At 42.4% G+C, this 12,602-nt stretch overlaps 1 protein-coding gene across 2 annotated transcripts; it reads left to right on the top strand.

Annotated features, from left to right (window-relative positions):
• Window positions 1-5,558: 5,558 nt before the first annotated feature.
• Window positions 5,559-9,917, top strand: LOC100846782. 2 transcript variants are annotated; one of them, XM_003562206.4, is made up of 4 exons: window positions 5,559-6,120; window positions 7,405-7,533; window positions 7,669-7,764; window positions 9,493-9,917. In XM_003562206.4, exons 1-4 carry the CDS (start codon window positions 6,081-6,083, stop codon window positions 9,537-9,539), a joined length of 312 nt encoding a protein of 103 aa, XP_003562254.2. In that variant the 5' UTR covers window positions 5,559-6,080; the 3' UTR covers window positions 9,540-9,917. The 2 variants fall into 2 exon arrangements, 1 of the variants encoding a protein (XP_003562254.2); XR_730150.3 differs by having other exon boundaries at window positions 5,561-6,128.
• The last annotated feature ends 2,685 nt before the right edge of the window (window positions 9,918-12,602 follow it).

The following is a 12,602-nucleotide window of genomic DNA, read 5'->3' as shown; positions in this document are numbered from 1 at the left end:
GGGGGAGACCAACGAGAAAGACAAGGACCAAAATGGTACGAGAAGAATGCAAGGAGACCAAGTGATGGATGCTTCAACTATGGCAAGGCAGGTCACTTTGCTCGAGAATGCCGATTTCCAAGGAGGTCAAATGATGGATGCTCCAATTGTGGTAAGAAAGGTCACCTTACTCGAGAATGTCGATATCCAAGAAGGCGTTATGAAGGGAATGTGGCCACCACAAAGGAGAAAGAGGAGATCACTCTAGAAGCATCCATGAGCAAAGAAGAATGGGACGCCGAAGCTGGATACTCTCAAGAGGTTGACATAGAAGACTTGGAGGAAGATATGGAGGCACCAGCCTTTGCGATGGATGAAGAAGAGTTGGAGGAAGACATGGAGCCACCAGTCTTTGCAAGGGATGAAGAAGAGTTGGAGGAGGACACGGAGGCGCCAGCCCTTGCAGCAATCAAGGATCCAAAAATCAATTATAAAGATGATTGGATCGTTGATTCTGGGTGCTCCAACCATATGACTAATGATGACAACAAGCTGCAAGATATGACCGAGTACAAGGGAGGAAAAATAGTACTGACAGCCAACAACTCCAAGCTATCGATTTCCCATGTTGGAAAGACAGCCGTTCCAAGGTATGGTCCTCAACAACTCCAACTTGAGAGAGTCTATCACGTCCCAGGCTTGAAGAAGAATCTGTTGTCAATACCTCAACTGACAGCAGAAGGGAAGTATGTTCTGTTTGGTCCACAAGAAGTAGTAATCTTCAGCAGGCTCAAGGTGATCGGCACACCCATCATGGAAGGGAAAAAGAGAGACTCACTCTTTGTGCTCTCTGCTGAGTTAGCATACGTAGACAAGACTCGAAAGAATGAGACGGCTGATCTTTGGCATGCGCGGCTTGGACACGTCAGCTACCACAAGTTGAAGGAGATGATGGAGAAGTACGTAGTGAAGGGGCTTCCTGATCTTGATATCCGTACAGACATGGTCTGTGCTGGATGTCAGTATGGCAAGGCCCACCAATTGCCATACAAGGAGTCGCAGCATCAGTCAAAGGTACCTCTAGAGCTCATACACTCAGATGTCTTTGGCCCAGTCAAGCAAATATCACTTGGAGGCATGAGATACATGGTGACCTTCATCGACGACTTCTCAAGGTACGTTTGGGTATACTTTATGAAGGAGAAGTCTGAGACCTTTATGAAATTTAAGGATATGATAGAAGGTGAACTCGAGTATAAGATACGGTGCCTACGCACTGACAATGGGAGAGAATATTTATCCAATGAGTTCACCATCTATCTCAAGAAAAATAAGATAAAAAGGCAGTTAACTTGCCCTAATACTCCACAACAAAATGGAGTAGCGGAGCGCAAGAATCGTCACCTTGCGGAAACTTGTCGGAGTATGTTGCATGCCAAAAATGTTCCTGGAAGATTCTGGGCCGAGTGTATGAGGACTGCAGCTCATGTGATTAATAAGCTACCACAAGTGAGGTTGGGGTTCAAATCACCACATGAGAAGCTTTGGAGGATGAAACCAGCCGTCAGCCACCTCAAGGTATTTGGTTGCGTATGCTATATCTTTGTGCCAGATCACCTAAGAACCAAGTTTGAAAAGAAGGCGAAGAGGTGCATCTTTGTTGGTTACGATGATGCTCGAAAAGGATGGAGGTGTTGTGATCCAACCACAGGTAAATGTCACATCTCAAGAAACATTGTGTTCGATGAAGCTTCTTCATGGTGGTCCCCTAAGAAAGAAGAGATTCCTGAGTCACCTGACGTGGAGGAGCTTATAGAAGAAGAAAGAGATCAGAAGTTAGAAACCCCAAGTGAAGGAGAAAGGAGCTCACCAAGTAAGACCAAGAGTCCGTGGAAGACTGGCATACACCAACCTGAAGAGCCACAAACCGAGGAGTATGATCAAGAACTTCGAAGATCAACAAGACCCAGGAAGCCCAATCCAAGGTACGCTAATGCTGCTCTTGCCGATGAGTCTTTACCTATTGAGCCATCTTCCTATGAAGAAGCAGCACGAGGTCCTGAGTGGCAGAAGGCGATGGAAGAAGAGATTAAGGAACTAAAGGAAAACCAAACATGGGACTTAGTGCCAAAGCCAAAGGACGTGAAGCCAATATCCTGCAAATGGGTCTACAAAGTGAAAACCCGAACAGATGGCTCAATTAAAAGGTATAAAGCTCGACTTGTGGCACGAGGTTTCTCGCAGGAGTATGGACTGGATTACGAAGAAACATTCAGTCCGGTGGCAAAAATCACAACAGTTCGAGTCTTGCTTGCATTGGCTGCCAGCAAGTCTTGGGAGTTGTGGCAGATGGATGTCAAGAATGCTTTTCTGCATGGAGAACTTGACAAGGAGATTTACATGGAGCAGCCAAAGGGGTTTGAGAGCAAGAAATACCCCGAGCATGTCTGCAAACTAAAGAAGGCACTCTACGGGCTAAAGCAAGCACCAAGAGCATGGTACGGAAAGATCGGTGAGTTCCTAGTACACAATGGCTTTAAAGTTGCTCCATCAGACTCTAGTTTATTTGTGATGGCCAAGGAAGGAAGACTAGCAATAGTTCTAGTCTATGTTGATGACTTGATCATCACGGGAGATTACTCCGAGGAGATAGAAAGGACAAGGGAAAATCTCTCCGTGAGATTTCAAATGAAAGAACTTGGTGAGTTAAGACACTTCCTTGGACTTGAGGTGGAGCACACTAAGAATGGGATATTCTTAGGCCAACAAAAGTATGCGAAGGACCTTCTTAAGAGGTATGGGATGCTTGACTGCAAACCTATTTCCACTCCTATGGATCCTAACGCAAGACTTCAAGAAGACAAAGGAAAGAACTTGGAGGATGCAACCATATATCGGCAACTGGTCGGGAGTCTTATCTATCTGACACTTAGTCGGCCAGATATTTCCTATGCCGTTGGAGTGGCAAGCCGATACATGAGCACACCAAAGAAGCCTCACCTTGGTGCAATAAGGCGAATACTCAGGTATGTCAAAGGCACCTTAAATTATGGCATCCTATATAAGAAAACAAAAGAATGCCAGGTTATTGGTTACTGCGACGCCGACTATGCCGGAGATTGTGATACACAGAGATCAACCACTAGATATCTCTTCAGTCTTGGATCGGGAGCCATAACATGGTGCAGCAAAAGGCAACCTACAGTGGCACTGTCAAGTACTGAAGCAGAATATCGATCAGCGGCAGCGGCAGCACAAGAAAGCACCTGGCTTAAACAATTGATGGAAGACCTTCATCAAACTCCAAAAGATCAGGTATGGATTTTCTGTGATAACTTATCCACTATAAGGCAGCAGAAAATCCTGTCTTCCATGCAAGGACAAAGCACATAGAGGTGCACTACCACTACATCAGAGAAAAGGTCCTTAAGGGGGAAATTGAGATGGTGCCAACAAAGATAGAAGACCAGACTGCAGATATCCTCACCAAAAGTCTCAACAAATCAAAGTTCAAGAAGTTTCGAGAAGATCTTGGCATGGTCACCAAAGAAGCTTTGCATTGAGGGGGAGTGTTGGAGAATACAATGCAAGCTTCTAGAATGTTCTCAATATTACAAGAAAGAAGACATTACTATGGAATACTTTAGAATATAAAAGAGGGAACCTTCTAGTGTTTAGATATGCATGAAGAATTATGTAGAAGCTTTGGAATACTCTAGAATAGGAGTTTAAAATAAATAAATAGAAAACCTTCTAGTGCCTAGATATTTATGTAGAAGTGTATGGAAGGCTTTAGATATTTTGTATCAATGGCTAAGATTTTGACACATATCAAAGATCTAATGGCAATGTAGTCCTATAAATAGAGGCCCTTACCTCACACCTTGTGTAGTAGAGAATAAGAAAGTGAAGAAGGTGGAGAACAAGGTGTGAGCAAGTGTAAGGTGTGTATGCTCTCTCTTGTACTAATATTCCTAAAGCAATATAGTACTACTTTGTTCATATAAGTCTCCCGGTTAGGCCTTGTTATTTCTAAGTACTTAGTGCATATAAGTTGTGATTTAACGTGAGCGGATTCGCCCGGAATCACAACGGTCTTGTTTCAACGTGAGTGGCATAGCCGCCCGGATTCAAGACTTGCTTTAACGTGAGTGGCTCTGCCGTCCGGAAGCTTGCACTAAATAAGTAGAAATAAAAAGGGACTAATCAACTACACCAAAGTAGTTGGTATAGGTGAATAGGCCTTCTCGTAGTGTGTTAGGTACACCTCGAATTCTCTACAGTTTTTCCACAACCCATCCGACAGTCACATCATGATTTTAAACGTCTCGATCCAAACAATAGTCCAAAACTTGTGCCTGCCTTCTTTCCCGGGTCCTCCCAACCGAATGACAAATCCCAACTCTTGTCTGCCTTCTTCCAATTATGGGCAGCTATACAAGTTACTGGAATTTGAAACATAAATGTTTGACATCAGGCAATTAAAACATGTGGATACGTAGGTGAATGTTTTTCACATTGTTGTGATTGATTCAGTTATGTAGTGCTAGATGAAATAGATGCTCTACTGTCTATTTACCGAAAGTTATTTTTCACATTTTTCGGTTGAAGCCATATATATATATGGCATTAAGAAAAAAATCTATCTGATAACACGTTTTATTCTCTTCTTCAAACGTTGTGAAGCATGTAAAGAGAACACTATCACTGTACATGTCCCAATTGATCTTGAGTAGATATCTTTTGTACGTATCAGCGTTCAAAATTGCCATGCATATATGGTATTAATTTAATCTACGAGTTGTATATAAAAATACGATATGCTTAGATGTGCACACAGTTTGCAGTTTTGTTCATTACTAAATGATGCACCTTGATTGCGGAAATTTTTAGTTAATTTATGTGAGTGAAAGCGGAAAAAGCTCATAAACTAGTTGTAGTACTAGACGACCTATGTACTGGCCAGTTTATATTTTAGATCACTTGCTAATAGTTTGTGGCTAAGATTTGTTATCCCTCCTGTATATATCAGTGTTTCTTTTCTTGTAAGCGGACATATCATTGTGTTTTTTTTTTTATCAAATACCAATTTCACATGTTAACTCCTTCTGTTATATGAAATATCATCCTCTTGCACCTGATTGTATGGATCATTTGTCAATCATGAATGTTATATATTTTAGGTATTTTTGTTGTAAATAAAATAGAACACCATACCCAGTTAATTTTTTTTTTCGACGGTCCCACCTACAGTAGTGAGGGCCACCTCTCTTTTCAGGTGTCCCGCAAAAACAAAAGATGCACAAGCAGTTGGTGGATTTTTGTTTCATGCATTTTTTCAATTTAGACACAATTCTTATTTGTATCTTAAATAAACGTTATTTATACGTTCTTGCCATATCGGTCCTTAACTGGTTAGAACTTAAAGTTTATATCTTACATAATTTCCGTAACTTGGGACATGTGGTAGAGGCAAACAACATTTCCTGAGAAAACTCACATTTTCAATCATTCAAGAGCGACAAATTAACATTTATATAACCTAATTGCTTGAAAGTGCACTCGATTTCTCCTGGACGAGCCGCAGCACCCGATATTTTAGGACAGCCTCTGCCCATTCTCACATGTCAGGCTCCATTCCTCTTTCCCTTTCTCGTTCCCATCTCTCTCCAGAAAACGAAATCTCGTCGGTGCTTCTGCCTCGTACTGGTTCGCCGCATCGGGGGAAGCGAGAGGTGCCGCGGATCAGGGCGTGAACATCGGGGAAGTCGGCGGCGATGGGCCGGGGTGGTGACGGGGTGAGTTTGCTTGTTGATTTCCCCCATGACCACCGGCGAGTTGATATGGGAGCGAGGGATTCTCCGCGTGCTCGCCGGCCCCGGCTGCCTGGACCGCGCGGATGAAGCCAGCACCGCCGCGGGCTCGCAGATCAGGGCGGGCGTGGCTGCCGTGCCGCAGGCGAAGGTGGGTGGGTGGGGGAAGCGGGTGATGGCGGCGTCGCAGCCATGGTTCTGCGGTGGGGCAGACGGGAAATCAGGACACATTGAGGGGACTTCGCCGTGCGGAGCAACAGAGCGCGAGGACGAGGAGGCAGACGAGCGATGCGATTGGAGGCCTACCGTTTCTCCGAGCTTCTTCGAGGTATCATGGTTAGATCCTCTCATATCCTTCCCCAAATCGCCCGACCTAAGCTATTTTTCAATCAATTTTCTGTCCATTTCTCAGGCTGTAGGTTTGCCTCCCTAGCAGAGAGCGGCTAAGAGCTAAACTCGTCGGATTTGCTTTGCGATTTGTTATTGAATTAGAGCCTGCAAATGCATACTAGGCAAACCCTCTTGAAACCAGACTAGTTCAATCTGACGGGATAAGCAATTTTTGGGGCTCTATGGTTCCCTCGGAGTACTTTGCTTTTGTTGCTGGATTTTGGGGGCAAATCATGCGCGCTACTCCTATGTTAGGACACACAGGTGGATCTCTGTGGTTTTTTAGGGAGGGGGATGTGCTATTTTTTATGTGTTGCCTAGCCTAGATATTGTTTGCTTCAGGGATCCGCTACAAAACACACATGCAGTTGTTATTGTCCAACATAAGCTAACACAACTCATATTTGGAGATGGACAGGGGCTGTAAGGTTTGTACATAGTATAGAGCTAATGTCAGCGTAGGGGTTCCATGTGGGAGGACAAATGTGTGTCAGCAGAGTCTTTTTGTTGCTTGTGTTTTGGACATGGTATAGGGCCTGTTGTATATTATGGACCTAGCTAGTAACCTCCAGGAATAGCAAGCATATGGCCATCGGATGCAACACGGGGTTGATAGGTATTAGGAAACTGCAGTTGTATTTTTTGTAGATATCCTAGTGGAATTGCAAACCATATGTATGTTCCTCTAGTTTTCATTATAGCACCCATACGAGGCGCGTGTCGACAATGTCCTATTATTAGCTAAATCACAGCAGTTTTGTGGATTTTAAGCAAGTTTTGAGCCACTGTTATTATAGATGACTAGTCCTTTTTAGATATTGCCTAGATTTATATTTTGTTATTTTCTTATGCTCAATTTTTGTTGCCTATGTATTAAACTGCTTAGCCTGATATTAGCCTAGACTGAATTATTTTTCCTTTCTGTGTATTAGGGCTCATTGTTTCTTATGCCTACTAGTGCAAAAACCAGTTTTATTGTGATAGCTTTGTGCTCTGTCTCTGCCGTGTTGTTACAGCAAACGATATGCAGGCCAGGACTTTAGAAACTTCTTGGTTTCCTTTTCCTTCTTTGAGAATATCTAGGACTTTAGAAGTCCTATTTTTGGTATTGACCAAAATATAGTTTACATGTTGCTAGTTCTAGCACTGTTTTTTTCAGGTCCCTGTTGAGAATCTGGTTATCTCGTGTTTGCTGAAAGAAAGAGGTCTGTTTTTGCTGCAGGAGTGGGATGTCATCCATGTTCAGAGAGACAACCTGAAGGGCCTTCAGTGAGGGATAGTCAGCATGCAGCAAAGGCCGGAAGCATGCATGGAGATGCAGGTGGAGTTGCAGAGATCCATCAAGCAAGAGGTTTGTTCTGCTCTGAATCGCTCTATATACAATCAAGGTCCATCTATTACTCTCCTTTGAGGCTCTATGGTAGTAGTATGATAGTTGCAGTATAACTCAGTGTGTCTGACATAAGACTTTAAATTCTCAACTTAGGGACACTTGAAGACGATGATGGATTGCAATGGAAGCTAGCAAGGAAAGGAACCTGCTCGTGTGCTGCGACAACCAAATCGACTAGCTTCTTTACAGGTATTTGCTTCAACTTGCCAGCTATATCTAACTGTGTGCACTTGTCTGCCGACTCGGGTTCGGCACACCGGGGGGATGGAGTGAGAGGTGCAATGGATTAGGGGCGTGGTTGTCAGGGGAAGTCAGCGGCGACAGGGGGCGAGTTTGATTGTTGATTTCCGTGCAGCAGAAGCTCCAGCGTCGAGTTGATACATGAACTAGGATTATGCTGTCATTTGCATAGATTTGATGTGTGCTTTCTTTACCGATCTGTTGCTAAAAAGAAGAGCCAAAACGCATGTTAAGTTATGTATTTGGAATCTGATTAGGGGGGTGGGGGGGTAGGAATTTTTTATGGAGATGCATCTTTTGTATCTATTTTTGGCTTGCAATGGACATGCACTTTTTTGACTATTAGTTACTTTCTTGAGTAAACCATTATCCTCATTACTAAATAGGAGTTGCATTAGCATTACAAGCAGGACTTCGCATGTTTAGGTTTAAGTATATACTCCCTCCGATCCTAAATTCTTGTCTCAAATTTATCCAAATATGAATGTATCTATTCTTAAAATGTTTCTAGATACATGTAATATTTCGACAACAATTTAGGATCGGAGGGAGTACAATTTTTGCCCTTTCATTTTTGCGTGAATACAAGTTGCATGAACAATTGACCTTGTTTAACTAGGAGTCACCCAGACTAATCAACTGCTGAACTAGAAGTTGCTCAAGATTATTCTTTATTGCTTTCCGATGCCCAAAATAGTTGATTTATCAAAAAAAATAACTTATAGCCCGGCAACTAAAACAAGGCTGATGTTGTGTTGAATTAGAAGTTGCGAGACTACGTAGCATTCTTTTCATTAATAAGTTGCTTTCTGATGAGTCAACTTTTTGACTAGAAATTGTATCCACAAGCCAACCATTTTGAGCAGTAGTTGCATGACTAAATTAGCCTTTTAATTTTCCAAACTTCTTGAGTAAACAATTATGCTCGCTTACTGAATAGGAGTTGCATTACAAGCAGGATTCACATGTTTGAAATATGCACTTTTTGCCCTTTCTTTTTGTGTGAATACAAGTTGCATGACCAACTGACCTTGTTGGACTAGAAGTCACCCCGACTAATCAACCTTGCTGAACTAGAAGTTGCTCAGGGTTTTTGTTTATTGCTTTTGTTGAATAAAAGTTGCTTCTCAGCTTAAATTTTGACTTGGGAGTTGCATTCCTAAGAAGCATAATTCTGGTTTATAACACTTGACTTCACCAAAAAAATTTGGAGTAAAAGTTGCTTCTCAGCTTAAATATTGACTTAGGAGTTGCATTCCTAAATAGCATAATTTAAGTTGTTTATAGTTGACACTAAGTTGCTTTTTACTTCACCAAACTTTTGTGGAATAAAAGTCACTTCCCTAGCTTAAATGTTGACTTAGAAGTTGCACTTCCTAAGAAGCGTAATTTCAGTTTATAGTTGACACTAAGTTGCTTCCTAGCTTAAAATTTTGAATTACAAGTTGCATCCCTAAGGAGCATAATTTCAGTTTAACGTTGATACTAAGTTGCTCTTGCATCACCCAACTTTTCTGGAGTAGAAATTGCTTCCAAGCTTAAAATTTTGAATTTACTAGTTGCATCTGTAGCATAATTTTGAATTAGTAGTTGCATCGCTTGTGAAAACAATACACAATTTTTTGCAGATGAGCAATGCAACATGATTCTATTTTGACACCTTTTCTGCTTGAACAGGGGATTCTTGTCAAGATTTTTCTAATCCTTTTGTATATGTCGGATAATGATTGGAAGCAATACAAGGGGATGGCTACAAGGAGGTCACTTTTTCAAGGAGACAGAAAAGTGTTCTTTTACATGAACAATTTTCATGGCAAGTTTTGGGGATGGGACACAGCAGTGTGTTTCCTCGGATGTTCATTTTTTTCAAGGATCTGCATCACGTGGGTGTATTTCTTGGAAGGAGCAAAGCAGGCTTTATATGTGTGTGTTTTTTGCTTTTTGCATGATAAAGTGTTGGATCCTATATGTTGCCAAACAAAAAACAAAGCAAATCTGTAACTAGACATGTGTGGGGTTGACCTACTTTTGCCCAGTGCATTTTTTCCTGTAATTTTTATTTCCTATCATGCCCAGTAATCTCATGGTAAGATTTTCAATTCTGCTGCTTTTGAGGAATTCGGGAACATGCAAAATTGTATGGGTTTTGTCCCCCTAGAAAGCTTCGAAAGCAACTTTTTCTTCAACTAGTTCATGGAGCAGGTCCCATGGAGGTCCAACGGTGGGGTGAAAGGTTGGTGGAAGGAGGAAGACGCGAGGTGGGGATGAACTAGATCGATTTCTACCTTTTGCTTTTCCTTTGCCTTTTTGCTTTCTTGGTTGGTCCCGACGCGCGGCTGGAATCAGCGGCAGGCCACGAGGGTGGGACAGGTTTGTCACGTTTCCATTTTAGGTATGCAGGTTAGGATTTTTTCCATATTTGGGTGTGCATCTTGGACACCCCAGTCTTTATATAATCAATTTGCCATTCACGAATATTACATCTGAAGAAAATGATACAAAATTATTGCTCGAGCCAGAGGGATAATAGCATTAGACTAAGCACAACACCACTGCCCATTCTGGCAGTGGGCACCAGCCGAAGGGTTGCCACTGATGCTGCAGGCAGTTCCGCAACGTTGTTCACAATTTGGCAAAGGGGAGCACGCGGTAGCTTTCACTCCATCAACAACTGCAAGGTCGATAGAAAAATCTCACATGAATTAACTGGCACACACAAATCATATAAGAAGATCGATGCACGTAGTTGGACAATGAGGCTACATCACAAGCTAGATATTTGTAATGGAACAATTAGTTTCATCGTTAATGCCTGCTCGAAGCAAGCAAACTTAGCATAAACTACTTCAGTACAAGGTACATATGGACTAGCAGAGTACAACGATCCATACCGTAGATCAGAAAGAAAACATGCCAACCCCCAAAAGTATGTAACAACATTGGTTTTAGTAACTAACCTGCTTCTGCAGCACAGGACTGCTGGACAGTGGCCATGACCACCATGAGGGCTACCAGGCACACAATTGTTGCATTTCTCTTGCTAAGCGCCATGACAAAAGATGTATAAGCTCGCAACTGATCTTTTGTCTACTTCTGTTGTTTGATCTTCTCTGCCAATGTGTTGATGCCATTGAGCTCCTTTTCCTGGTGTTTATATAGAGGGGAGATCGAGACACACACCTAGATTATGCATTAATGGGGATGATTATATTCGTAATATTTTTTGGCAGTAATTATTAATTGCATTAATTAATTAAATGATATATCCCTAAATAAGATAATCCTCCCTGATTTTTTAGCTGGAATTTATTGGTTTCCATTTATGCAGAGGCGCATGGAAAATATTAATTCCGTATTTTCATGCCTTTTAATTTTTTTGTCAAAATAAATCTCACAATTATCTTTTATTCTATATAACATAAATGTAAATGGAGTTGACCAGGCGACCGCGCTCCGCTTGGCTAGGAAGCGGCAGGTAGCATGCACACCAGCCTTCACAGTCTAGCATTTAGCCCAGTTCAGGACGTGTTGCCTGCGAGGAATTTTTTTTTACTTAAAATCATGTCTCAATCATACCGGTCCAAAAAAAAAACATTATGACATCTAGAATCAAATAACCTATCTAGTCACCGGTGCTAAAAAAATATTATGACAATTGAGTAACGGGCAAAAGAAAATGGCAAATAGATGTTACACAACACTCCAACTATGAGAAAATAAACCGATGATTATACAGAGGCAAACATTTATGGCAATTGCAACAATGTTATAGAAACAACATGAAAACTAGCTAGTACACGACATGACAAATATGATCAAACAACATGTCAATTAGGACCGAACAACATGACAACTAGTGTCAAACAACATGGTAACGAGATAGTGCGTATGACGATTAAAGACAAACAACACACGGAAGTGGATGATCTCGTTCGCCGAGCGAACAACGGCCGTAAAGTGAGGCCTCATGTCGAGGGCTTCACCAGCTGGAACAGGCAACTCGTGGATGTTTGTCAAGTCTACCTCCGGGTATTTGACTCGAACATGCGCCAGCGCCACCTTCGCGCCGCTGACCAGCTGGTTTCGCACGAGATCTTTCAATGCAGCGTCGTTGCGAAGCTTCTGCAGCGGAGCTCCGAGTCCTTCTGGCACCGGCCTCAATAGCCAAAATGTGCTACGCGCAAGGGCCAAAACTTGCCTGCAGGACTCGACGAAACCCCGACTTGTTAAACTCAGTCCTGCAGCAGCGCCAGCGAGTACCCTCTGTCCCTGTCAAACCAGAACGACGCTTGGTTGGAGGTCTCCAAAGCATTCAGCCGACTGTTCACCCTCTCGGCCTCGGAACGCGGATCGAGTCGAAGACCTGTGCAGTTGCGACACACCAAGATTAATGCACAAGGGAAAAGTAGATTGGTGGACCAGTGCAGCCGCGTCCAATCGATTCATCAAATAGTCTTGGCCGCACCCCTCACTCGAGGGCTTTGCCAATCGACTCATCAAATAGTCCTGGCCGCACCTCTCACTCGGGGGCTGCGTCCAATTGAATCATGGATAAATTCTGATCCCACTACTTACAGGAAAATCAGGACGCAACAAATGCCGTCTGAACTCGGCTGATTATTTCATACTAGGCTTATTTGCTACTCAATAGCAACTTATAATACGAGTTCAAGATATCTACATCTACTTGTCAATCATTTCTCAAGGATTCTCATCGAATCAAAGGTACGCAGTTCAGTTGTTTTATTACAATCAAAATTCTGACATTACAGACTCGACGAAAAGCA

Source organism: Brachypodium distachyon, chromosome 1 (genome assembly GCF_000005505.3).
Source record: "Brachypodium distachyon strain Bd21 chromosome 1, Brachypodium_distachyon_v3.0, whole genome shotgun sequence".
Lineage (NCBI taxonomy): Eukaryota > Viridiplantae > Streptophyta > Magnoliopsida > Poales > Poaceae > Brachypodium > Brachypodium distachyon.
The sequence above is the reverse complement of the archived record's forward strand: the minus strand, read 5'-3'. Positions and strand labels throughout refer to the sequence as shown.

Coding starts and splice junctions, on each gene's coding strand:
- LOC100846782 (XM_003562206.4), top strand. CDS start 6,081: ATGCGATTGGAGGCCTACCGTTTCTCCGAGCTTCTTCGAG. Junction 7,534..7,668: donor AGAGATCCATCAAGCAAGAG/GTTTGTTCTGCT, acceptor TTCTCAACTTAG/GGACACTTGAAGACGATGAT. Junction 7,765..9,492: donor ATCGACTAGCTTCTTTACAG/GTATTTGCTTCA, acceptor CTGCTTGAACAG/GGGATTCTTGTCAAGATTTT.